Raw genomic sequence first — 26,174 nt, 5'->3', positions numbered from 1 at the left:
ACACAGATCCAAAGTCACTGTTATATTTATAATTGTTCAATGCCTGCAAAACTTTAATAAGTCTATACTATGCATAGATGGGGGAGCTGCCTAGGAGTTCTGCCTGGAAAACAAGTAACCTTGTCGCTTGTTCCCTCCAGCTCCTTCCCAGGCAGGTGACAATGCCTGTTGAAAGGATGCGGATGCGCCCCTGGCTGGAAGAACAAATCAACTCTAACACGATACCGGGGCTGAAATGGCTAAATAAGGTAAGGGGAGGGTGCGTGCACGTGCATGTGTATGTGGGCTGAAGAGGGACTTTATAGCGATACTGGAGGTTTGGATAGGTAAATCAGCTCATTCCTGGTTTTCAAAGGGGTGACATGGGGAGGAAGGGCAAAGCTGCATGCTTCCTGCTGAACCTGTTCCTCCGGCCCTGCCTGCCAGATCTGAGGTGCCCTTCTTTGGCCTGGTGGATTTGTGGCTCCTTTGAAAGCATTTTCCAGCTCTTTGTTGTCCGATTGAATGTTTCTGGAGACTCCACTAGCGTGGGTTTTTTTTTAAGCGGGGAACAGATTGCTCACCAGGTAGCGTCATGAGGGATATGAACAAAATGCTCTCCTGAGGTGGAAGGCTGTATTCTGTGTTAGACTCTGGGTTGAAGCAACGATCTCCTCTTTCAGACTTGCATGACTTCTCTGATACTTCTCAACATGGGAGAAAACAGGGTAACATTTTCCGTGCCAGATCCAAACCTAATATTCCTTGTCCTGAGCTCTTACTGAGAGCTCTAAACACTTTGAGAGCACAAGCGTGAGTTCCAAAATGTCAGCATCCAATCTGATTTTTTTTTTTTTTTTTACGTGGCTCAATAAAACTGAGGAGTGTATTTGAGACTTTGAACAGTAATAAACCCCAGAAACATTGCATACATTGTGCAGTATGCAGAAGAGTAATTCACCACACTGAAAAGCATGAGGCAGTTTTGGCTGAAAGGGCTGCTTTATTATCAAAATGGGTGGAAATGCACAAAATCAGATGCAGACATGTAGGAGCTCCCACTCTGGTTAAGACACTAACCCAGTTAGTCTGGTGTCCTGCCTATAGTAGCACCACCTGCCTGTGGTGCTCAGGTGTTCATTTTTAGAGCTGAAGAATGGCAATTAAGATGACTATTTTTTATTTCGTCTTTCAAAGCTAGAAATGCTTGTGACTATAAAATTATCAGGAGCCCTTTAAATTTCAGCTCTGAATTTTGTTTCTCAGGAACTTCCTGCATCACTGGCTCTCACATACTGTGGCTGGGTAAATAAATATTGCTTTATCCATTCCCTACTTAGCTGCTCTATGAATTTGAGTAGGTCCTTGTTCTTGCATAATGAGGTCACAGCTGAAAAGGAGGATGAGACTAGTTTTTACTGTTTTCTTTGTAACTTGAGTCCCATGTTCAGGTCCCTACGGATTCTTCTCCTTGAGTATCTCTACTTTGGTGTCAGATCTCTCCTGCTGACAGTCCATCTCTGCTGTCCTTTGCTGAGCATTCCTGCCCGATCCTGAAATAATCTCTCTCACTTAGTAGGGCACAGTATTTCAGATTTGAGCACATTACTCTTAAATAAAATGTTGTCATCGGTAGGTTTTGTTCATGTAACCTTTTTCAGTACACCCCAGGAATGTACTTGCCTCATTTTCTCTGCAGCATGAAAACGCTGACACTGTGCTGCGAGCTTCATTCTTCTGAGCTCAGCCCACCAGCAGTTTGCAAGGCATGTTACGTTGTTTAATGTTTGCAGCCCTCTGATCGTGTTGTTACAGCGGTTTTTGCCCTGTGCTTCTGGTGTATACTGTGTGCAAGAGTTGGTAAGAGATTTTGTCCTTAGTTAGCATATTCTGTATGACCAAGACTTGTCTCACAAATGAAGTATTTTGAAATTTTTTATTTTTTTTCTAAAATAAAGCCTTGGCTCCTGCCAGGTGAAGAGACCTGCCCTGAGGTTTATTAAACTCTGATTCCCTTCTTCTACTTTCTGATTTGGCATCATTCTGGGTTGCCTTTATTGTGCTCAACAAGCTAATTGCACTTCTGAGCATTTATGTTTAAAAATGTTGAAACATTCATTCCAACAATGAATCATTAAACCAAAAATATTTCTATTTTTACTGTAAATCCTGACCATAAACAAAGCCATGTGTGGAATCAATGATACAGTGTCATGTGTATCACAGCTTGTTCTGCTGTACCCACAGAACTGACTCTGGAGGCTGTAGGATTTGGGGATTTGTATATTTTAATCAGAGTTTGGCAAAGCACAGTTCACAACACTGAAAAGAAGGTGGGTCACATTAGCAAGCGAATAATAGCACTCGTGTGTGCACAGCTTTTAAGGAACTAAGATTTAAATACTAAGGAAACAAATACCATTCAGGGCTGATCATTGACTGTTCTCTTCTTGGGAATTTTTCCAGACTGAGAAAAGAATTATATCTCTCTTGGTTAAAAATGACAAATTTGGTACAGCTGACTTACCTAATTGCTTTCCCTACTATCAATTGATCCATTATACCACCTGCTTTGTTTTTGCCTCCAGAACAGACCCCTCTCTATAGGGTTTAAAAAATAAATACTTGTGTACCTCCCTGGTGAAAATGTTATCCTGCTGAATGGCATGAGGGAGGAAGAGAATTTCTTTCCCTTCCTAAAGAGACAAAACTGGGAGGTGTGAAGGAAATTACAAAGTTCAGTAGAGGGCAGAGGTGGTGTGAGGAGGGGGATAATGAGAGGTCAGCGTCCCTCATGGATCTGGAAAAGGAAGTTAGAGGGGAAACATTCAGAGTAGCTGTAACAGGAGTTGAGAAGCAACCTGCTGCTTTGATGGATGGTTGGAGTATTACTATCCAGACGGATGTCGCTATTTAAAATTTGTCCTGTGACTTTCTAGGTAGTATGTGATCTCATGCTCATTCACCTGCTTGGAGCATTTTGTAACACCAGAGTTGCAAGCATTTGATAATATTTTCCTCTTCCTGCCTCTTTGTAAGAATGTGACACCTTTTCCCTTTTGATGTCTGGACTGGAGTTTGGTAGCAATTCCTGATACACTGCACTTTTGATGTTAGGTGAGGCATTTTTTTAAATAGAAACACAATACTTCTACACAAATGTCCAGTGATGGAATGCTGGACCAGGCAGCATATGGTTTTCCAAGTCTAAGAGAAAGCATTGATGAGCCTTTTCCTATTAAGGTCACTATTAGGAAACAGGATATAGGTAAGCATTTGATAACGTGTGAAATAAAATTAGTATTAAAATAGAAAGCATCTAGGTAAACTAGAGCAGAACACACAACTACGCAGTATTGCTGCAATGAGCAGTCTTGCAGGATTTCAGAGAAGATTAGATATTTGATAGTTGATGAGAAAATCTGGTTTCTGTGTAGGTATGTAAAATTATGTATGTGTTATAAAGTTTTAATACATGTGGATTCTGTGATTTTGTTACTTGTTTTGTAATTTGCTATAAGTTAGTGTGCTTCAAGACATCTGGGATTGGGAAAAACCTTTTGTAATGAACAGAAACACTGTAATGAACACTTAGACTGCTGTTGAGAGTGTCCTTGCACTTTCCTTTGAAGCAGTGAGTACGATTGATGATGACAGGATGCTTTATCTGGAGTCTTCTTCAGTCTGCTAGTTCCTATAGAACTTTTTGAATTATCATGTGGAATATGAAATCCATGGTGTAATCTCGGTAGCATTGTGTAGCATTGTTCAAACCTCTCCCCATCACCAAGCATGAGAAGACTTTTTAATCTGGCCAGTTCTTTAAGTTCTTGTTTTCTATGAAAGTATGAATGTTTTTCCATGCTCATTATAGTCCATGGGAGAGTAAAAGCAAGGAAGCTTATTCTAGCTCTGATGAATACAGTAGTGCTGTGGACCACAGGATAGTGGTGATGGGGCTTTCTTTAGACCACTTCTACTTGGAGAAAGAGGACAGCATCTCTGTAGGATAATTTAACTATATAGAGGGGTAAGAGTAAGGAGGGAAAAGGCACTTGAGAGAAGTGATGGGAATAGATTAAGAGGAAGAATGAAAGTGTGGGGGCTTGAAGGGGAATGAGGAATGTGTTAAATCTGTGCTTTTACCAAATTAAAGAAAAGGTGAAGCCAAGCGCAAAGGGAAGAATGCAGTTCTGAACAAGTGAATGTAAATGAGAGATAGGGTTGAAGACAAGAGTTGAAGGACGATACAAAAGGCAGGCTCAAAAAAGAAAAGATCACGTGGAAATGAAGGGAAATAAACCTAACCTTGACATTAGTGAAATATTAACCAGAGAGACAAGGAAGAAAAGTGGTTGTTGGAGGAACCGGAAAGGGCAAAGGATTCATCTCGCCCAACCACAGACATCTATAATGCAGTCGTTTAAGAGAGGGCTGCCTGTCTGGAGTTGTTTGTAGTCAGTGGAGAGGAGCAGGCTCTTTTAAGGTGCAGTTCAGCTGGCGCAGCTCAGGTGGCCACCTCAGGAGGGGGTGCATTTTGCCCTGGAAGTGCTTTTCTCTTTACAGACTGAGAATTGGATGTAAACCTGTAGTGGCAGTGTTTATAGCACAAGATGTCAGACAAGATGTATTTCCCCACAATAGGGGGGAAGAAACAAGTGGTGTGGAACAAACTCCTTTTGTATGGCTTTGCAGAAATGACCATGAAGAGTTCTGAAGCAGCCCTGTAAGTCTGAAGAGCCCATTGGGCTCTCAGAGCTGGGGCTGCACCCCAAAACTATCACTTTAATAGTCACCAGTGTACTACCTTCCGTGAGTTTTTCTGATCCCTTTGGGAATCAGTTTATACTGCCACCACATAAGGCATGCCCTGGTTTAACTACATGTTGTGTGTTAAAAAAATAATTTTAAAAAAGCCTTCCTCTGGATTGCTTTAAATGCACTTCTCTTTCGTCTAAAGTTTCTAAACTAAAATACATTCAACTTTCTTCTATGCCACCCCTTCACATGAGTGTCCTGTATTTTTTATCCCCACTGGAGAGATGTCTGCAATTGGTCTATTCATATGTCCATTTGCTTGGCGTATAAATTTGAGAGATCCCTTTCCTTCACCATGCTAGTATTTTACTGCCTGAATTCTAAATCCCATGAATTTGTTCTGTTTCTCTGGTTGTTTAGTTTCATATCTAATTTTTCTAATCATAAAAGTGTCTGTGCTGTCAAAACTAGCCTTCATTTGAATGTTTAGAAATGTGTAGCACTGCATGTTTTATCCATGTGTCAGCTTGGAAAGCTGCCAGGCTCATCGTCCGTGAAGGAGCATCTGAGTATTTCATATACTTAGGGCTGTATTCTGCTTTCAGTGATGCCAGTGGATATTTTTACTACTGAGTTCAGTGACAGCGGCACTGAGTTAGAAGGAAGTAAAACACTGGCAGATGCTGGAACTGTGTTTTTAAATAAGTGACTTAAAGTCATCAGAAGATCCCTCAAGTCAATCAGTATTGGCATTTCCTGTTTGTTTTCCCTTCCAGGAGAAGAAGATTTTTCAGATTCCCTGGATGCATGCTGCAAGACATGGGTGGGATGTTGAAAAAGATGCTCCCTTATTTAGAAACTGGGCAATTCACACAGGTATTGGAACTCTCTTTCTGCAGGACAGATTTTTACATTGTTTTCCCTTTTAAAGTTACACTTTCCTTCTTTCTTGTCTTTGCTTTTACTAACACAGAGACTGAATTTAAGTTTCTAGATTTGTGGGAGGCTAAAGTGCTTTTTTCAAGGTCTGCGAAACTCTCCAGCTTTATTGAAGCGCCATAACTCATTTGCATTGAGGAACCCAGTAAAACTTAATTGATTCAAACATTAACAAGATTGGGTTCAAAATTGTCAGGAGTAGAGCATGCTCAGCACTTTTTAGACTGGGGCCCTTAGGCTTTTTATGACTTCTATGGATTTGAGCCAGACATAATAAAGGTAAATGCTGTGCAAGCTTTTCCACATTGTTGTGAAGTCACATCTGATCTGCGGTGTCCTGAGTGTTTCTTGAGTAGAAACTTTTCATTATGTTCTAGAAATGTGCATGGGAATGAGATGACAACACTCTTGCAACCTCAGCTCTTGTTTCAATGCTTGTCATGGGAACTGAAGGCTGATACCTTGGAGTTAACCTACGCTGTTATTATTTTGCCTTAGATTTTCAGTTATTTATTGTGTGTGCCTAACTTTCTTTTCTTGCTTAGGAAAATACCAGTCAGGAGTAGATAAACCCGATCCAAAGACATGGAAGGCAAACTTCCGTTGCGCTATGAACTCTCTGCCTGACATAGAAGAAGTGAAGGACAAAAGTATAAAGAAAGGAAACAATGCCTTCAGGGTGTACCGGATGCTGCCATTATCTGAAAGACCTTCCAAAAAAGGTAGAGGGGAGAACTTGTCAACATGAAAATGGTATTGGGAACTTTGTTGTTATTTGGGGTCCACAAAATGTGCCGATTCTGCTTCTCTTGCTGTGAAGCTGGATGTTTCTATCCAGATGTTCCCGAGAAGACAGGAACACCTATCTGTGTGAAAAATGGGCTACATTCAGTTAAAAGTAAAAGCTACTTGGGGAGAGGATCACCAAGATGTGATACCCCCGAGGTGGTGTGTATAAATTGTGTTAGATCGGTCAAAGCCAATGGCATTGTGTTCAGAGTCTCCTATCAGTTTCCTTGCTTGTTTTGGTTCTGGGATGCAAGTGACTACTGCCAAATGGCCAAAGTTTGATACAGGACAGTAATACAGCACAAACAGCTGAAGACTTGTGGAGTGAGGATAATTTCAGGAGGAAATATTTCCCAAAGGAGGCATTACTGAGAGTGCTGAATTAAAGCACAGGTTCAGGAAGTTGAGAATACCATGGGGGAGAGCACTTACACATTTATCTGTGGCACGACTTCTAAAATCACAGTCCTTTTTGAGGTATCCTCATGAACCGAAGGCAGCATAAATCCGTATTTGCTTACTCCCTACTGCTCATGAGAGAACTGCATCTCCTTCAGTCAAAGATGATTAGGGGGATATTAGAGATCAGTGCAATTTAATTCACTAGGGCTCATTCAGAGTACAGTGGCAGACACTTTGCAATCTTTTTTCAAGCAAGAGTAGAAATAAACTGGCACTCTGTTGAGCTGAGTGGGAGCGGTACACTCTCTGCTCAGAACAGTAAACTGTGAAACCACTTCACTGGTTACGTAGCTAACACTAGGCCATCAAAATACAGCCCCCACAGCATGGTAGTGGTGAAATGGGAGACTGTTTAAATCCTCGAATTTAGAGACTATCTCCCCCACATGCCAAGAGAGGACCTAACCACTAGGTCCATCTCACGAGTATTTTGTTTCTTATGGAGTAGAAATATTGGCTTCTTTATGGCTTTGTTACTAGTTTATGGAGTAGAACGATGGCTTCCTTAGTCCTCTAGTGTTCTGTGGCACCTAGGATTTTTGGATGAAAAAATAATCTGCAATCCAGAAGCACAGTATTCCTCTAAAATCCAGTTCAGTTCACCTATAGCTCAGTTTGCTGTTTTCTTAAATTGTGAAGTAAAAGGCACATCTTCAGTTCAAGGTGAGCGTGATTGGAAATTATGAACTCTGGCATTTTTGGGACAGAATCGTGCTGTGAAAGGAAGATCAATCTGCAAAAAGTAGAACATTTACTTTGAAACTGTTTCTGATCTCTTGTCTATGGTGTATTTTGTACCTTTAGGCGTATTTCCCTGAACCATAACCCATCCCATTATGTTAGATTCCTCTCATAGCTGTAAGAACTAGAAAAGTTCATGATGAAAGCTGATATTCTGGAGATGGGGGCTATAGCAGGAGAGGATTCTGCAGCAAATCCATTTACTATAAAACTGTGAGATATTTTGGGCCCTGTACATATTCTCACAAGCCCTCTCTACGTGGCACATGGCTAAATTTATGTGTGAGTGACAGTATCTTGTAGTAGAGATGGGAGAAATTCCTGGGACATGTCTGTGCAAACAGTGGGGTAGAGCTGAGCTTGCGCCAGCAGGTCTGAGCTTCCAAATCAGGGTCCCATCAGGTCAGAGCAGGAACAGCAATGCTGGGGTCTGCCAAGGCACACAACATTTTATGCGGGTCATGTGCTGTGTGGTTTTCTGGATTCTCAAGTCCAGAATGAATGTATAAACCGCTTTTGCATGAATTATAATATATAGTCATCTCCCCCTCAGGTTGCAACTATTTACAAAAATATTTCTTGAAGTTTATTGTAATCTCTTTTCACATTAAACTAACAATCTCTCTTTTGCTATAGCTACAGTGAGAGCGTCACAAATGTGATAAGACATATATTTTGACTTCTTTTCCTTTTAAGAGTATTCCTTCTTTATTTAACAGGCCTTGTTGCTTGGTTTGTCACTCTTCCATATTTTTCTCCCTGATTTGTTGACTGCAATTGCTTTCCTCAGTCCCATTGTGGTTCTTTTTTTTGTAGCCCTTTAAAATTGAAACACAAAGACAGAGTGTTCAAGGTGAATTTTTGACTGGCCAGGTCTTAAGGAGGGTTTAAAATGAAGCAAAATTTGTTCTCCCTTTCCTAGGAGGTGCTGCCATTTTGAGGCACGTTTTGGAGCTATTGTTGGTGAATATAGAAAGTCTGAAGGATAACTTATTGCACACAAGACTTTAAGAAATTTTCCTTCTGTTGTTGCAGGAAAAAAAACGAAGTCCGAGAAGGATGACAAGTTCAAACAAATTAAGGTAAGAAGTGGCTGTTTAATAGTGTGAGAGCTTGTGAAAACAATCTGTTGCAATTTTTTTTAATAGCCCCAATAGTATATTGTGGTGAATATTTGCAAATCTCTCATGCTTGTGGTTTGGTTAAGTAGCTACAGTTACATGGGATGTTTGGAGTTTTTTTTTAAAAACGTGAAGGCAGTTAGAGCCGTGACTGACGTCAGCAGTTGACACAGCCCTGGTCTTACAACGCCTGGAGGTTGGAAAACTGGCAGCCTCGGCAATACATTTGCCATTTGTTTGTCTGTGTAAGTAGAAATACAGTAATTATGGAAGGAATGCTTCTGAACAATAGAGCTACCTTTTGGAGCAATTAATTTCTGTGCGTAAGGCATTGGAAATTCATTTTCGTTTAGGCGAGGAGCAGAAGTTCTGTCAGCGCTGCACCTTCGGCTGATGTTTGTCAGTTAGAGACCTCAGTTTTAGAGCTCCTCAGTCACTGCCTGAGATTTCTGCTTGTTCAGAGCATGAACCCAGACTGACATTAGCTTTCCCTACAAAGCATGGCATTTCCTAGCTTTCATTCTTCTGCTAAGTCCCTCTACAAGGTGGTCGGTATTACACACCATCAGGATTTGGTCCGGCTTTGATTTTTTCAAAAAGCAAACTGAAAAGTTTCAGACTTTCAGCCTTCAGTAAAGTTTGTGTTCTTGGGTTGCACGTAGCAGCTATGTCTGCAGCAGGAGGGTAGCTCCATCCCTGCTGTTCGCTTGGGAAGGGCTGTGCCACCCATGCCCTGGTGCAGGTTCTGTACCCACTGCTCTGGGTCGGGTGAACCCAGAGGACTGGGAAAACTCCTCCATTGGAATTGGGTTTGGAAAGCAAACTCTCTCTGGCAGTTGTGACTTGTGGAATTACATGTCAGAATACTGTGGTTTTTAAATTGTCTTAATGGAACCACTTTTTAACCATCCTATCTGGATCACATAGCCACGTGTGCTTGTTATAACATGACTCTGATGGTAGCCTGTGTTCAGAGGGAGCCAGTAAACTCCTTTGGTCAGAGCAGAGCAGCATGTGATGCTTGCCAAAGCTGGCAGTAGCACTTTGTCGTTCCCCTCCTTCATAATCTTTCTTTTAGTCAAAATACTAAATGCCTGAAAAGCTGTAGAGGCGCTTGAACACTCTTCTCCTCTCCATTAAGATTAATCTCACAAATAGTTGTTGCTAAGGGAGTCCCAGTGGTGCCTGGGAGGTTAGTACATGTGGCATTAGACCTGGGAGTAGTGCCAGTGAGGCGATGCTTGCAGCTTTTAGGAGTGCTTTCCTCCAGCTCACTTGCCTTGAGCTGCACACAAGCGTTAGGCCAGGCGATGCAGGAGCAGCGAGCTGAGCTGGTCGTACCTCCAGCACATACACCTACCAGCGGTACCTAGTATGAGCATGCGGCTCACCAGTTGCCAACTGTGATATGTCCACTTAGCCGTTGTAGGCTTTGAGCTGGGGCCAGGTAGTATTCCTGTCTGTTCCCCCTTACTCTGACAAATGAATGCACGAGCTGACCTCCAAATATACCTGGATTTTAAAATAGATGTGCCTTCCATGCTCAGCTACTCTTAGACTGACTGTTGAATATTGAAGGCTATAATAGTAGAGAAGCATAGTGGATGAATTAATGCAGATGCACATTTCTGAGCATTGAAATCTGCTTATAATTGCTTTTCTCGGTGATGTGAATTCCTGAGATCCGAGTTGCGTATTTTGCATTAAACACCTTGCAGTTACCCTGAAAACCTCTGTTTCGTGGAGGTGAGTGGGAGGCTGCTCCACGATCTGCCTGGTAACTGCAATGGAGTAATATCAGCAGAGGGAGAAGCTAAGGATCCGACTGCAGATCTACAAAGGGACTTCAGCATAGCAAGAGTCTTGCATTGATCTCCTCCCTGTTGACACTGCTGGACCCTGTGGGCACCCACAGCAGCTGCTGGTGGGCATGAAGAGCCCTGACAGGCTTTGCTGAGCTTGAGCAGGGTGCTCAGGCACTTCCCTGCTGGTCCCTGTGGATGTGAGAGACCTGGACCTTACCAAATCCCTGCTCTGCATTAGGCAAGGGGGTCTGCAAGAGGGTCTCTCACCTCGCAGATACATCTCTGACCACTGGGCTTTGAGGCATATGGGATCTCTCCGTTAAAAATGTGAATTCTCAGCAATGGGAGGAGGGCATAAGTGTCTGAGTAGCCTAGATGAAAATAGCCTCTTTCCTTTGAAATAAAGTTAAGGGCTGAACTGTCTGCATGAGGCTTACTTTCTCCCTTATCCTAGATGTATCCTGACTGTGCATGCAGCTCCCTGTTGAGACATTTTAAAAAACCTAAATGACACCTTTCCCTCTGCATTTAGCTTAGGCTTCCAGCAGGCCTATGGACACTGAAAATTTCGATAATTTAACACCAACTGTGCCAGTGTCCAAGTCCCTTCATCGATTTGGCACCATCACCCGAGTTCCAGGGTGTGTATTTGTTTCTGCAGCTCAAAATGGGCTACTAAATAAATTTCTTCGTAACCAAGCCTCAGTAAAAGCTGAGGAAGGTGCTGCATGCACAGCATTCCCATGGGAGCTGCTGTGTCTGCTGGGGCATTGCACAACACCAGAAGCTCGGCTCCAGTGTGCAGTCCTAACCTGTCTCTGCAGTCACTGATCCTTGGTGGATCAATAGCGGCTAATTTTATCTTTTTCGGCTCTGATTCCTTGACCTGCAGGTCGAGACAGCCGGTGCAGCTCATCAAAGGCCTAGTTGCCATTAGCACTAACTTTGCACTCTTCTGATGTGTAGAGGGGCCTTGGGACAGGGTGTGTGTTTGCCTTGCTTAATGACTGCGAAGGTGCAGACTTGTGTCAAAGTGACAGCTCTTTTTGAGTGGATCACAATTGCAGGCATGTGGCATCCAGGAAAGACCTGTCACACTGTCCCCAGTTTTTTGTCCCTGTGATAACAGTTCAGAGGGTTAGTACTGTGAAGGGCTAGCACCACAAGTCTTGAGGCTTACCTTTGTCCTGCCCTTGCTGAAATGCTTTAGAGCAGTGAAAATGGGCATGGCGTGGCATCGCATCCGACTGGCAGCTCTGCACCTCTCTGCAAGTGTCTCTGGATCAGCGGTGCGGCAGAACTTCCCTTACAGGGCTGGCACTGCCAGCCCAGAGCAAGCGCAGAAGACTTCAGACTTTGTAACCGATAACCCCATTAGGGAGCCAATACCAGGGAGGAGGTTGGACCTGTAGGTAGTCCTTTAAGTGTGTTTGTAGCTTTTTAAAGAAATCCTGAGTTTATGGAATTAAACTTTTTTGATGTCTATTCTGAAGGGAGTTTTTTAGATTCCCACTCAAGTGTACCAGACCTACAGAGATGCATCTTGTGGAAGACTCAGTCTATGTAGAACAGGTGGTGTTTTCCTAACGTTATTGCCCTGTGGTAATATGATGTGATCTAAAAGGCTGTATATAGTGTAAACACTTTGGTTTGCTTCCAGGCTTGCTGCGGAGAAAAATGAAGGCTGGGATTTAGTAATTGCTGTACAGAAGCTAAGGCTTTCTTTCAGAGAGTGCTAAGAGATACAGCATGTTTGGAAGGGAATGAGAATGAATATTAAATAGAGTAGCGTTTTAAAGCAATGTTTCTTCCTTGTTTGTTCCAAATGTTAATCTCTTGTAGTAAATAGCACACTAATGTCTTGCTCTCTGAAGGCTAACTCTAAATCTGAAAATTAAAAATAGCTTTTGTTTCAAAGCAGAAGATTTGGAAATGGAGTAGACTGTCTTCTTCTCAGAGAACCAAAATATTCATTCTAAAACCGTATCTAGCAGAGAGCAGGGGGTATATGGCAGGCAGAAGCAGTACGAGTTATTACCATCTCAGAACAGAGATGAACTGAGTCCAGGCTCCTAAAATAAATCAAACCTGACCCAACTGTACTGTTTTCATTCTAGCAAGAGCCAGTTGAATCATCTTTTGGGATTAATGGGCTAAATGATGTCACTTCTGACTATTTCCTGTCCTCCAGTATAAAAAATGAAGTTGACAGTACAGTGAACTTTGTAGGTAAGTACTCCTATGCATTTCTTATATGCTAAGCATACAGGTGACTTCAAAAACTCCTTTGACTCTGCCAAACTCAGCTTTTCCATCAGCATTTTGCACTTTGGAGAACACAATAGTTGCAATTGGATCAACACATTTTTCACTAGCCCAAGCCATGCAAGGTCCTGGTTGCAGGTCAGCCCCACTGCCTTGCAGAGACAGTGAGCAGCACTGTGGCAGCATGGTGGTTCCCCTGAGAGCAAAGCACTTACAGATGTGCTCAGGTTGCTTTTCCTGACATGAGGTTGCTTCACAGGGTAGTCCTCAGCTATGAGGAGACTAGCCAATCTCATGTGGGAGCTGAACTGCAGCTGGATGGTGATTTCCCATTGCTCAAAGCAGAGGTTTGTATAGGGCGCCGATTTATTTGGGAGTTTAAACCTGCAGATGAAATGGAGGAACTTGGTTCTTTTTACAGGCACCTCGGTCACAGAGTTAGTTCTTAACATCACTGAGCTAACAACAAGGATCAGCAAAGACTACATTTAGAAACTGGTACATTAGGAATTACCTGTCATCTCAGTATGTGAATAATTGGTTCTCGGTAGAATAATTGGGTTGGGTTTTGACAGCTCTTCTTTTGGCTGAGGTTGTCACTGCAGGGAGGGCTCCTAGAAGTGTGACCCATATACTGTTTTCTCTAGAATTCCACTCTTACATATATCAGAAAAGTATTTGAAAAATATGTTAGTCTTCTGTTTGGAGAGACGGCAGAAATTACGTGCAGTGATTATTTTTTATGCCCATATCTTAAGTTGCAGGGCTTTGCATAGTCATTCCCTTCAAGTACTTCTGTGGCTCAGAGTTTGTGAGTAGTTTTCTTGTCTTTATGGCAGTTCATTTAATCAGCTGTTGCTTTCTAAGAGTGTTAGAACGTGATTGTTGCTCCTGCTATTACAGAGAATTTTACAACTTGAAGGAATAGCATTGTAGTGCTATCAGTGCTTCCTGTTTACTGATTGACTCAGAAACAAATCTGAAATACGCCAAGGCCAAATGCAGTCCAAGGAAGAAGCTTCATACACTTTTGCTTTATTTTACAGTCTTAAAGTCAAACAGAGATAATTAACAGCAGTCTTTGGATGTACCTGGTGTTCCCCAAAATCCACTAACATCAGAGAGTAATTTTGCTGCAAACATCTCAGTTTTCTACAGTACAGTGTATCCTGAACTTCTGTTTGATTTTATGATGAGATGAATGCATGTTGCACCTTAGAAGATCTCAGTAATTTACAGGACAGGACCTATAGTGGTAACATCAACGTCTAAGAATGGTCAAAGGTCAGTTGTGGAAACCAAGCAAGAGGTTCAGGGGAACAGAACTGAATTTGCATCCTAGGGGCTTTCATTTTTCTCTAGACTCACAGAATCCCGTTTTCAGGGGTAGACTCAGGTGGGTAACTGTCATCCAGTGTTGTTTAATTAATGACTTGGGAAGTGTGCTGCTTATCCAGACTGGAGAGAGAAATCCTTATTTAGTACTGCAAGCAGGATTTTAATGTAAGCAGAGGGAAAGGGGTAAAATAGATCTGAAAGGAGGGAAGTCAACTAGAGAGAGAGGAAAGACAAACAGCACTTGCGGTGTTTCTGACATGCAGCTCACGGGAAAGTGGTGGCATATTGCCCAAGTGAGCAGTAATTTTTGCTGTGGAAATTATCTCGCGGGGTGGGTAAGAATTCGTCAGGTGCTGAGGAGAAAGATAGAACAGTGCAGCTGGCCTGCTCATACCCTTACAGGGTTGCACAATATTGGTTTATCCCAGATAAAAATTAACCCTCTGTGTGTGCTCTTGTCCCCCACGCCCCACATAATAAAAAGGGGGTTGTTTCAGAACCAGGAAGGGTTGAAATATAATGGAAATGAAATATCTGGAAAAAAATTGTAGTAGTTCTACTGATTCAACTTCTAAAAGAACCACTATCCACTATTTATGTAGTTTTCTTTGTGCTGGAGTTCTCATAAAATACACATCCAGCTTTGGGGGACTTCCCCAGGGTTACCTGGCACTTCAGAAAGCAAAGTGATATGCAGCTTTTCTCTGGGAAAAAAAACTGTCACTTTTCTCTTTCAACAAGTCGTGCCTTGTCTAAAGACAGAAGGCAGGAATGGATTGTGCATATATACGTGAGCATTCATGTATATTCATCTTAGTTCATCCAGGAATAGATGCTATCTTTTGCCTTCTTAAAAATTAATTATTAGAGTACTAGATCACTTAATAGAAGAATTTCAATATCTACTTTGTTTCATTGCTTACATTTTTTCCCATCAGGGGTCTAGAAAAAAAAATATACTGTCTGAATTTCTAACAACACAGCACCGTGTTTGTACAGAACGTGTCTGTGTGAAGATTGTTCCTTTTGAAGCTTTATGTTCCAGTGAAAGAATCTCTATAATCCTCCCCTTTCTCTTGGACAACTGTGGATTCAGGTTAGCCATCCTCTGAGACAGCTCCATCCCCGTGTGCTCTTCAAATCTAGCTAGTGGATTTCAGCTCCATGCTGGATTAATGCAGTTGCCATGTGTTTGTACTGCTGGGATTGATAGGAGAGTTCTATGAGACAGAATTGTCTCAGGCAGCTCCAGAGAAGTGAGATTCTGGCTTTCACTGTAGTTTTGCTTTGCTTAGTAACTTCTTGGTACCTCAGTTTATTTCCCTGTTTCAAAAGGGTGTTGTGTAGCACAATGAATGTCTGCAAAGCCTTTCAGGGCACTTGCAAAGCATCCATGGTGCCCTCACTTTGTAGAAATAAATCATGTTCCATTTGTGTTAAATATAATGTGCCTGAGGGAGTAGGAAAACCCTCTGTTAATAACTAACTAGACTGTAGCTTTCAGTCACAGACCATGGGGATTACAACTGTGCTTTTCTACATACCATCACTGGCATTGCAAGGATCAATGAGAATAAGCATCTAATTGGAGGAGAAATTTTTCACAGATTCACGTCATGTATAAGTCAGAGTCCCACCATGTTTTACGTGACCATGTCACCAGTTTTTAGCGTGCCAGTTCTGGTCTTCTGGTGCATAATTTCATGGGAGGATCCAGAGGCCATGGGATCTTGGCAGCTTGCTGGGTGAGGATGCTTTCCCAGATTGGGAGAGGTTGCTGTGGTCCGTATGTCCTGGTGAGACCATATTTCTGGGTGGAGGAAGAGCGTGGCTGTGGTCTTCCCTGGGAAAGCCTCTGGACAACTGATATGTCAAGGAGGGCTCAAGGATGTTATGTGTGAGAGCCAGGAGAGAGTTAGGCATTTTCAGTGATCACAAGTGGGGAAAAAAATATCTCTGAAGGTGATGGAAACTAAATAAATCACACAGGTTTCCTTTAGAAGTCCCGTTGAAAGCAGATGGTGGGCATGGAAGAAAGTGCTGAGACGGTGTTGAAGACTCACTCAAATACCAAGAAGGCTCCAAGGACAGGCTCTTAGAGATGCAGCGGGGTCGAAGTGTTGTGAGTAATCAGTTTTTTATTTCTAACCCCAAGTTGTAGGACAGCCGCACCTTGATGGCAGCAGCGAGGAGCAGGTGATAGTTGCCAATCCTCCGGATGTTTGCCAGGTAGTAGAGGTGACAACAGAAAGCGACGAACAGCCCCTCAGCATGAGCCAGCTGTACCCCCTACAGATCTCCCCTGTCTCGTCCTATGCAGGTAAGCATCCTGGCATTTCTTTGTACTCTTTTTTTGGAAATATTTGGAAAACACTGGAGGAAAGGAAACTCTTCTAGGGTAACTGGAAAAGATCCAGAAATGTCTGTCTGGCTGCCTTCTGTATTTTTAATGCAACTCAGAAACTTGCAGTCCTCTACTCATTTCACCTTGGGAAACAACTCGGCAGATCTGAGGTTGGAAACGTAAGCTGCAGATTTTAGCCTGTGACTAATGGAAAAATAACCTTATTAATGTAATGCAGAGAGGTCTTTTCATGTTTTACTAGAGGGGCATTTTCAGTGGTACAAATGATGTGTTACAAATACAGTGTGTTCCCCTTGCCCCCAGGCTGACTAAAGATTACAGGTCGTCTCTGCTGTATGTTTCCTCAGTGCCTAGAGTGCTAAGGGCTGCACTGATGGTGTGTAACGCAGGCGTGGAGCTCAGGGCCCTGGGGGAGTGGATCTGTCTTGTTACAGATAGTCTGCAGACTAGAACAGCCATGTAGCGACTGATAACAAGTGGTCTTGCAAGCAGCAGAGATGAGAGGTCTGGCTTCCAACGTCTGCCTCCCATCTGGATTCTCTGATATCTAAAAAGGGGTGAGATAAGCTTTTCCCCGAGTCAGGGTGCTAATGGTTTCTCTTTTTGTCTGGCCCCTTATTTTCATAAAACTGGTAGGAAGTTAAGAGTCTTTGGCACTCACTTATCCCTTATCGAAGTCTGACAGTGTGTTCAGAAATTGTTAGGGGAGAACAGACGCAAATGCACATGTGGGCATGCTATATAGAATCCTTGCAATCATATAAGCCTTCTTTCCATAGGAAGCACGGCAAAGCCACATCTGAAAGTAGAAAAAGTTTCAGATCCAACCTGTCCTTCCCTTTTTAACATGCTGCTGGCTTGCAAGCCTCAGGAGACTGCGTAGAAACACAAATGTCATATTTTTAGGCAAACTTAAGTATTAATTGTTCCCCATGCAATTTATTATTTTATGCATGGTTTTGCCTTTGACTCATTAGGCTGAAATTACTTCCAGACACATTTTTAAAAAATACGTATTTAGTGATTTTTATCTTTGGGTCTGGATGAATAGTATGATAGTTTTTTGAACAGCCTCCAGTGTTAGTCTCACACATGTTGATAAACGATTACGCTTCTGAATGTGTTTAGTCTGTAATGGCCAAAGCATTTAGAAGGGCTTCACAAAGTATGAGGCAGGAGGATGAGAGTGCTTTAACTTACTAGCAGCTGGGGCCTTTGAAACATTTGTCCTCTTTCCATATGCTTCTTGCAAAACTTTCCCCATCTATGTGAACACAACAATGATGCTTTTAACTTCAGCTACAGGATCTAAGTTCTTGGAATGTAAACAGAAGTCACTGTCTTGCTCTGGAAGTCATGGTGATTGCTTGGGCTGGGATGGTAGAGGCGGCTGGTCTGGTGACTGGAGAACCACCCTGACATGAGCAAGTCATGAACTAGCTCCCCTAAAGTCAATGCAAGAAACCTGCGTAAAGAGAATGAGGCATGACTGAAGTACTTCTGCTCTCCCCTTATGTTGTCTTAGTATCATGATGGCCTTCAGCTGTCCTAACCCAGGACCCGCTAGCCCATAACTCGGATAACGCAGAGATTATTTCATGTCGCTGATATGCTTGCAAATGCATCTCAAGGCAGCTCTTGGTGATCCTAATTACTCTAGCTAGAGGCCACTAAGAAGTGGAGTACTGCAAGTGTCTGTCCTGGGACAAGTCCTATTTAATATATCAATGAGCAGAAGAGGTGTTGGAGTATGCGCTTGTGAAGTTTACAGGTGACACCAAATAGGCGACACCAGTTGATATGCTTGAGGGCAGGGCCACCATCCAGAGAGAGCTGGAGAGACTGCAGGAATGGGCCAGCAGAAACCTTATGAAATTCAGCAAGCATAGATGCTAAGTCCTGTGCCTGGGAAGGAAAAGTCCTTTGCAGCGGTATAGGTTGGGGCTGATGGGATGGGGAGCAGCTCTGCAGAAAGGTGGGTGGGCAGTGAGCTGAACATGAGCCAGCAGGGCACCCTGGCCGCAGAGAAGGCCACCAACCTTCAGGAGCGTGGCCAATAAATCTAGGGAAGTGATTGTCTCCCTCTACTCAACACTAGTTACACTATTTCTGGAGTATTGGGTCCAGTTTTGAACCCCCCAGTCCAAGAAAGATGCAAACAAATGGGAGCAAGTATGGGGAAGGGCTACCAGGATGATCAGGGACTGGAGCACTCACCCTGTGAGGGACTGGGACTTGTTCAGCCTGGAGAAGAGATGGTTTGGGGGACCTCATAGGAGCCTACCCCTACCTGCAGGGATGTCATTGAGAAGGTAGTGCCATGCTCTTCACAGCTGTGTGTGGTGGGAGGATAAGAAACAGCAGGCATAAATTGAAGTGAGAGAACTTGGTCCGACTGGCTATAATAAAAAATGGCACCTTTTTCACCACAAGAACAGTCGGGCAGTAGAGCGTGATGCCCAGAGAGGTTGTGCTGCCTCCATCCTCAGAGGTTTTCAAGACCTGACTGGATAAGGCTGTAAGCAACCTGATCCAGTCCCGTAGTTGGCCCTGCTTTTGAGCAAGGAGTTGAGCTGTAGACCTCCTGAGGTCCCTTCCAGCCCAAATTTTTCTGTGAGCGTCTTTTCTTAAAGCATGCATTTGCCCTTGAGGCAGGAGTGAGGATGGTGTCTGTGGTTTGTTAGAACCCTGAAACTTGTAGGATGCCCTTGTGACTATTTGTGGCTTTATATTACTCCACACAAGCCCATACAGGAGAACCATGGGAGCCCTGACCCTGTGCTCATGGGTTTGCTGGGTAGAGCTGCCTGCTCTGTCAGGTGCTACCGCTGAATGGCCCAAAAGAGTATGACCATAACAGCTGTGCAGGAACAGTTAGTTTAGCTCTTCTGAAACAACAACAGCAACAAAAAGTAGCCTGAGGTATCAGCTGTCCTACATAAATCTGTTTTATTTCAAAAACATCTCTAGTTCCTTTTGGAGGTTACTCAGGCAAATGATATGAGTGGCGTTTGTGAGTTTTCTCATATTTCCACTGACCTCTATGAAATAAATTTTTTTTAGTACTGAGGCTGTTGTCAAACTCCTTTTATGTTTGACACTGATTCAAGTAACCTTCTTGATTGAAATAACCTCTCTGACTTTCCATGCCTGAGTGGCTAGCTTCCCTGGCTTTGCTAACTATAGTGCTATCTCTTGCTCAGCATTTTGTTATGTATAAACACCAAGCATGGATTCCTTTTCAGCTGCATCACTCTTTTTTTTGTTGCCATGTTTCTTCATGTCAAGGAATATCTGGTTTTTGTCTCTCTGTGGATTCCTCCTATTGATTCTATCTCCGGGGCCATTTGTCCTTTGCACAGATCAATTTCTGCCTCTCCTTCCCCCAGTATGACTTAATTAGCTAGCTTAATCACGTTGGCACATCTCTCTTTACCTGGGCCAGTGAATGAGAAGCCCTGCAGAGCGTTAACTTCACAGAGCTTCACAGTTAGGTTTAACGTTTCGGACTGCTCTCCACAGCGGAGTCTGGTGTCAAGGAGGTGCTGGTTTTGGAAGCGGTAATCTGGAGTACCTGAGTTGCCTGATTCCTTGCTTCAGAAGGACTTTGGGTGCAGTTTAGCTCCTGAGATCTGAAAGAGCAATTCAGACCATCGGTTTACAGCCCTCTGCCTAAACCTAGTGCTTAGCCTTGAGAGCAGGGCAGGGGCACGATGCATGAGGCGCAGTCTGTGCCCCCTTAGCACTCATGTTGTGTCCAGTGCAGAGCGTGAGGTTGCTCTCTGGGAAGGCAGGATCGTGGTTTATGGTTGCAGGGGTCCAGGGACTGTGCAAAGCAGTCTGCATGGGCTAAAATGCATGGCACCGAGCGGACAGTGGAAGTTGAAACTTGAAAGCTCCCTTGCCTAATACAGTAACTCATCACATCATTCCTCAGCCTTGTAATTTCTAGGCTTCTGTTGGCTCAGGGAGTGGATGAGCCCTATCTGCTCAGCCCTGGTGGGGGAGTTGGAGAAAGACTTCGTCCTAATAATGTCAGTAGCCTGGTAGAAGCCTAGTGTTACCCTCCCAGGAAACAGGAAGGCACAGACTGGTCCTGAAAAGAGGAGTTTGTGCCCCATCTTGGATATATCTGAGGTGCACGGCACTCTGAACCAGCCTGTAGGCCAAGATCCTGACCCCTGGGACACCTACGTTCAGACCTGAAAATACAGTCAAAATTCCTGGATTTCAGGCTCTTCTGCAAGCAAGGGTTTTAGCTGCAAGGAGGATGGCCATCTTGCTGGAGCTGCGCCCCTGTATTTGCACTCTGGTTGAAGGGACGAGGCTGAGGGAGGCCATGCATAGTGGGGGGAGCTGATGGGACTGGAGACAGCAGCATGCCTACATGCTCAAGTGGTGGATGAAGGGTTGAGAAATAGGCTGGGAGGACCTGGGCATGGGTGGCAAAAGCGAAACGAGAGCAAAGTATACCAACAGTAATAAAGCGCCAGAAGTGACAACAAGCCCTTGAGGCGGCAGGCTGAGATAACAGTTCATGAAACAAAAACACACTTATCTCCTCTGGGATGGAGTTGTTGTTGGTTGTGCAGGGCAATAAAAATAAGAATTTGGACAGAACTTTACTCTTTGCCAGGCCTGGAGCTGCCAAGAAAGAACGAGGAAGAGGGGGCACCCCCCGCTTGCAGGAGGTTTTTCCCTCTGCCCAGAAAGCACAGATCTACTTCTTCCCTCTTACTTGCTGTCTTTCCCAGAGTGTAGCCATGTTAACTGTGATAACCATGTGAATTTTACCCCAGTTGTTCAATGCACCTGTGCTGTCTAGCCCTTGGATTGCCATTGCTTTGGCAGGGGGTCCATGCTTCTCCGTTGTTTTCTGGTTGTTTGTCTTGCTTCTTGTTTGCTTCCAGTTGTTCAGGTGGATCAGGCCTCTTCAGCTGGATTTTGCGAGTGTAGATAGAATAGCGCAAATTTCATTTTTGTTTCTGTTTTGTTTGACAGAAAGTGAAACGACCGACAGCGTTCCAAGCGATGAAGAAAATGCAGAGGTAAGTGTTTTCAGCACTTTGCAGCAAGGTCTCAAGAACAATGTCCTGAGGTATTCTTCTCCCTTCTCCATTTGCAACTCTGTCTACCAGTGGAGTATTTTAATAATAGCTAAGGGAGAAAAACAAACCAGGGAGGTTCAAGGCAGACAAACATTTGGATGTTTGTCTGGAAGAGTGGCTATCTCTAGAAGTTTTTTGTTCTTCATCTGCCCAAACTTCAAGGAGATTAATTTGCATGAGAAAATACTCTGGAGAACCATAAACAGTGCCAGCTAGTTTGTTAATATGGAACAAACCAGCAGACTTAAGTGAATATAAGTGTGTGTATGTGTGTGCGTGCACTATGCGTTGGCATTGCTGGGTAGTGAGTATTTTATCTTGGTTGAAAGCATGATCGCTTTGTTTTCCTTAAATGGCACCTGAACTTATACAATTGGAGGAAATGATTACACGTATGATACAAATGTAACTTGAATGTTTGAGCTATGCGAGGCAAAAAACTTTCCTGAGCAGTCAGTTAGGTATTGCTGAGTGAAAGGAGTCCATAGAGAACATACCCACCCCATGAATGTTTCCTGAGCTGCACTTTGCAGAACCAGCACTCGTCTTTTCTTTTGGGGCTGCTGTCAGGTGACCAGACCTGTCTGTCTCCATGAGTACTGAGAGGCTGGGGGAAGCTCACTGGAGGCACTGAGATGCTCTGTGCTCCAGCTGCGTTTTTGCAGAAGACCTTTTGCAAATCTCCTGCTCTGCCCCTGAGAAAATCCTCTGAATCCTCCTTCTTGGAGAACTATACATTGTGCAGCTGTGTAACGGCATGGCTGACCCTCTTGGGTTTGTCTCTCATGCCTTCATTAGGGTGGAGCCTGTACATAGACTGTCAAGAATGACTCCCCAAACCTCCTTCGATAGAACATGCCATTGCAGCATGTGTGATGGAGAAAGGACTGGACACTGATCTTTCCTTGTCGAACCTCCTCTCTGTGATGGGGGACACATTGTCAAGTGACAGTGCTTTTCCTGGCAGCCTCGCCTGTGTTGACAGTTTGGATGGTGCTGTCTGAGAGGTCTTGGGTCTCTGTGCCTGCCTGTTGGCAGGAGGAGGCGCTCTCTGTAACGGAGGAGACACTTCCATTTGGAACTCGGAGTGTTTGGTCATCTGTGTCTGTTTTTTTTCTCTGGCATACTGGGAGTAAGGCCTTTATTTTCCATCAGAAGAGTGGGCAGAGCCTCTTGAGTGCTGGAGAGCCACCAAGGCTTAGGCACACGACTTCAGAAAGGGAGAAGTGGCTGAAAGCAAAGACATTCAAAGCCAGCAGCTACTGGCTCAGGCTTTTAGAGATGGAGTCATTCCTGTGCAATTTGTGCGTGTTTCTGTCTTCATCTTGTTACTTGGAGCACCTCACAAAGTCGCATTCACTCATGTAGTCTTTCCTTCCTTTTCTCCCCGTTTTTTAGGGACGACTTCATTGGCAGAAGAAAAACATTGAAGGCAAACAGTATCTCAGCAATCTGGGAATGAGGAACACTTCTCATATGCTTCCCAGCATGGCAACTTTTGTAGCCAACAAGCCTGACCTCCAAGTCACCATCAAAGAAGAAAGCTGCCCACTGCCTTACAACAGCTCTTGGCCCCCTTTCCCAGACATCCCTCTGCCACAAGTAGTGTCCACAGCCTCCACGAGCAGCAGCCGGCCAGACCGCGAGACACGGGCCAGCGTCATCAAGAAAACGTCAGACATCACCCAGTCGAGAGTCAAGAGCTGCTAAGCCTTTGACGGTGTGGATTTTTAGCTTTGTTTTGTTTGGTTTTGTATTTTACATTTCTCTAGGAGAGGTTCATCCCTTGACGCACACGAGACAAATCTAAAATCAAGCCTTGGCAATATAAAACATTGCTGTGTCCGACTCCAGTGCCGGAGTGTTTCTAACTCAGGACTCCAGCCTTCAGTATGTACACCTGAACCCAGGCGGACTTCCAAGGTTGCCATATAGGAAAAAAAAATCCGAGAACTTTGGCCCACTCGCAGGTTCCAGTGTTTCATAAGAGGACCAACCAACCACAAGGGAAGTGGTGCTGCTGCGCTTCTTGTTGTCAAGGCTGTGATGGAACTGAAAGCCTCGGAATGGAAGAGAAAATGTGAACTAGCTGGAATATTTTTAAATAAAGAAAAATCTATTGTGAATATTGTACATAGTGCAGTACTAGCAACATTGCAGTCTGCTTCTGCACCTTATTAAGAAAGCACTTACGAAAGGCCTTTTATTACCTTGCTCTACTTAATGGCACATTGAAGGTCCCTGCCCACCTGTATTCTTTTCCAAGGCTATTCTTGCTAAAGTGTCTTTAAAGAATAGAGGAGAGGAAAGGAAAGGAAGTTAAAACTTCCCATGTGGATTTCATACGTTTTAAGACTGCTTTTCTCATGTTTGTTTCTAATCTGCTATGCTTGAATGCCGCGTGGTACAATAGGAAAAAAAAAGAGAAACCTATTACAGAGATATTATGCAAATTCCCAGATTTAAGAAAGAAGAAGAAAAATACTCTAATTCTAACCAGAGCAAGCTTTTTTATTTTTTATACAGGGGAATATTTTATTCAAAGGAAAATTCTAAAGTGAATATAATTTTTTTTAATCTTTTCTACAGCAAATTTATAATTTTAAGATTCAGTCCTTGGTTATCAGCAGTTATTACATCCTTGTGGCACATTTTTTTTTTAATTTTGTAAAGGTGAAATAGCTTTTATGAGCTCATGTAGCAATCAGATTATCCTGTGGATTGATAATAAATATGGTATATAGTTAAATTTTTAATAATCCTCTTGTTTGTCTCTCTTCTTTAATCTTTCAGAAACCCCAGATGGCATGGGTTTGATAGGTGAATGTGACCTCTCGGAATGAGCAATTAGCGTGAGCCGCCTTTACAGTTTCTGGAGTACCCATCTAACAGGATGGGAAGTACTGTGCTTGAGACGGCTTGTGATGGAAAGAGGAACTGGAGGTTAAAGGTGGCATGCTCAAGTTTCACCTCAGGTGCAGAGGTTAGGAATTGGGGCACTTCTGCTGTTACTCTGTGGGTGGGCTTTGAGCATGTCACCTCATGGAAGGGATCTTCTGAAAGTCCGTCCCCCACCCAGCACAGGCTGGGTGCTTGCGCCATTCCTGGTAGATCTCTGTTTAGCTTGCTCACAGTTTCCTTGTCCATAAAAATATATTTTTGCAGAGTTTCAAGCAATAACTCCTTGTTAGTGGAATGAATCGGAAGCCAAATAAACATTCCCCAAGGCTTTCAACATCTACCACATGATGGCAAGTTCTGATTCTTCTGGGTCCTTGAGGGAAGCTACTGAGTGTGTAATTAGAGGTGCGCAGTGGCTTGCAGGGTTGCATGGTGATGGTGGATGACGAGCCATGCCATGGACTCTGTAAAGTGCTGTACACTTTGGGCTGTCACCGGCGTGGGCCGAAGTTGAGAGTACTTACCCTTTTGTGGTTTTTCAAGCTGTTGGAAGTTGAACGGATCGATTCAGGTACGTAAAATACGTGGACACAGAGTGTCTTTCAGGTGTGGTTACCATTCTTATACCAACCTGATAGATGGCTGAGCCAAGTGCTGTGTATATTGGGCTGATGAGCATGCACAAAAATGGCTGTATCGCAGGGAGATGCACTAACTGGCTATTGAAAAGGGAAAGCAAACAGTGGGATTTTGCTGTGTTTTTAACCTGATGCCACCATTCCAAATTTCATCACAAGTCTGTGTGAAACTTACAATTTTGTCTTGCCATCCCACTGCCTGGTGGCCTGGGAAGACAAGGTTAGCGCTTTGGTTAGGGCTGGCAGGAGGAGGAAGCCTGGAGCAGTATTTGAAGCGAGACTGAAAACTCTTAATAGTTAAAGTCATCATATGTAAACTTTCTGATGTCCCAGTGACCTTCTGAGTCCAGAGGCTACAAGGTTTGGTCTTCCTTATGTCTGTGCATGCGTGTGTGTGCGGAGGTGTTGCAGTGAGTCTCTGGCACCCCAGGTCCTTTGCCAGCAGGCTTACGAGGCTCATGCACAGTTTCTTTTTCTTGCTTTTGGGGTTTACTTGGGATTATTTTTGTATTTTCTTAGCAAGGTCTGCTTTGGTTTCTGGAAACTTTTCCAAACTTCCCAGATAAAGTTTGGAAGTTGCTCTGTAGCATCTCCTAGCCCCTTTAGAGACAACAGGCTCTTGTTTGTAAGGGAGGGACCTCATAGGGTCACAGAAGAGCTGGAACTGGAAGGGACCTGTGGGGCACATTGGTCCAACCTTCTGTTGAAAGCAGGATCTTGGAGCAGGTTATCCAGGGCCTTGTCAAACCAGGTCTTGAATATTTCCAGCAAGAAAGTTACCTTCTAGGCTTCATCGATCCCTTTCTTCCAATGTTTCTCCATGTGGCAAGTTCCTTGCCTCAGGGTGGGGATGCGGTTGGGGCTGGAAGCTGCAGGTGGAGAGGGGCTGGAATGAGGGTGTCCAGGAGACTTGGGGCTGGGAGAAGAGTTGTCTCCTGATGTAGTTCTATTGTGGGGAAGGAAGA

General features: G+C 43.7%; 1 protein-coding gene across 2 annotated transcripts in view; it reads left to right on the top strand.

The window, feature by feature from the left end:
• The window catches only part of IRF2 (interferon regulatory factor 2), a 41,947-nt gene extending 17,518 nt beyond the window's left edge, over nt 1-24,429 (top strand). For both annotated transcript variants that reach the window (XM_086746781.1, XM_086746782.1), the window contains exons 3-10: nt 141-248; nt 5,514-5,613; nt 6,222-6,398; nt 8,704-8,750; nt 12,712-12,823; nt 16,353-16,517; nt 21,564-21,610; nt 23,069-24,429. In XM_086746781.1, the coding sequence (XP_086602907.1) occupies nt 162-248; nt 5,514-5,613; nt 6,222-6,398; nt 8,704-8,750; nt 12,712-12,823; nt 16,353-16,517; nt 21,564-21,610; nt 23,069-23,380 (1,047 nt within the window). In that variant the 5' untranslated portion in view covers nt 141-161 and the 3' untranslated portion in view covers nt 23,381-24,429. The remainder of the gene's footprint in view (nt 1-140; nt 249-5,513; nt 5,614-6,221; nt 6,399-8,703; nt 8,751-12,711; nt 12,824-16,352; nt 16,518-21,563; nt 21,611-23,068) is intronic.
• Nucleotides 24,430-26,174: the final 1,745 nt, after the last annotated feature.

The sequence above is a fragment of the Chlamydotis macqueenii genome, chromosome 4 (assembly GCF_036417535.1).
Source record: "Chlamydotis macqueenii isolate bChlMac1 chromosome 4, bChlMac1.mat, whole genome shotgun sequence".
In the NCBI taxonomy this organism is placed as follows: domain Eukaryota; kingdom Metazoa; phylum Chordata; class Aves; order Otidiformes; family Otididae; genus Chlamydotis; species Chlamydotis macqueenii.
This window is presented reverse-complemented; position numbering and strand designations above follow the sequence as displayed.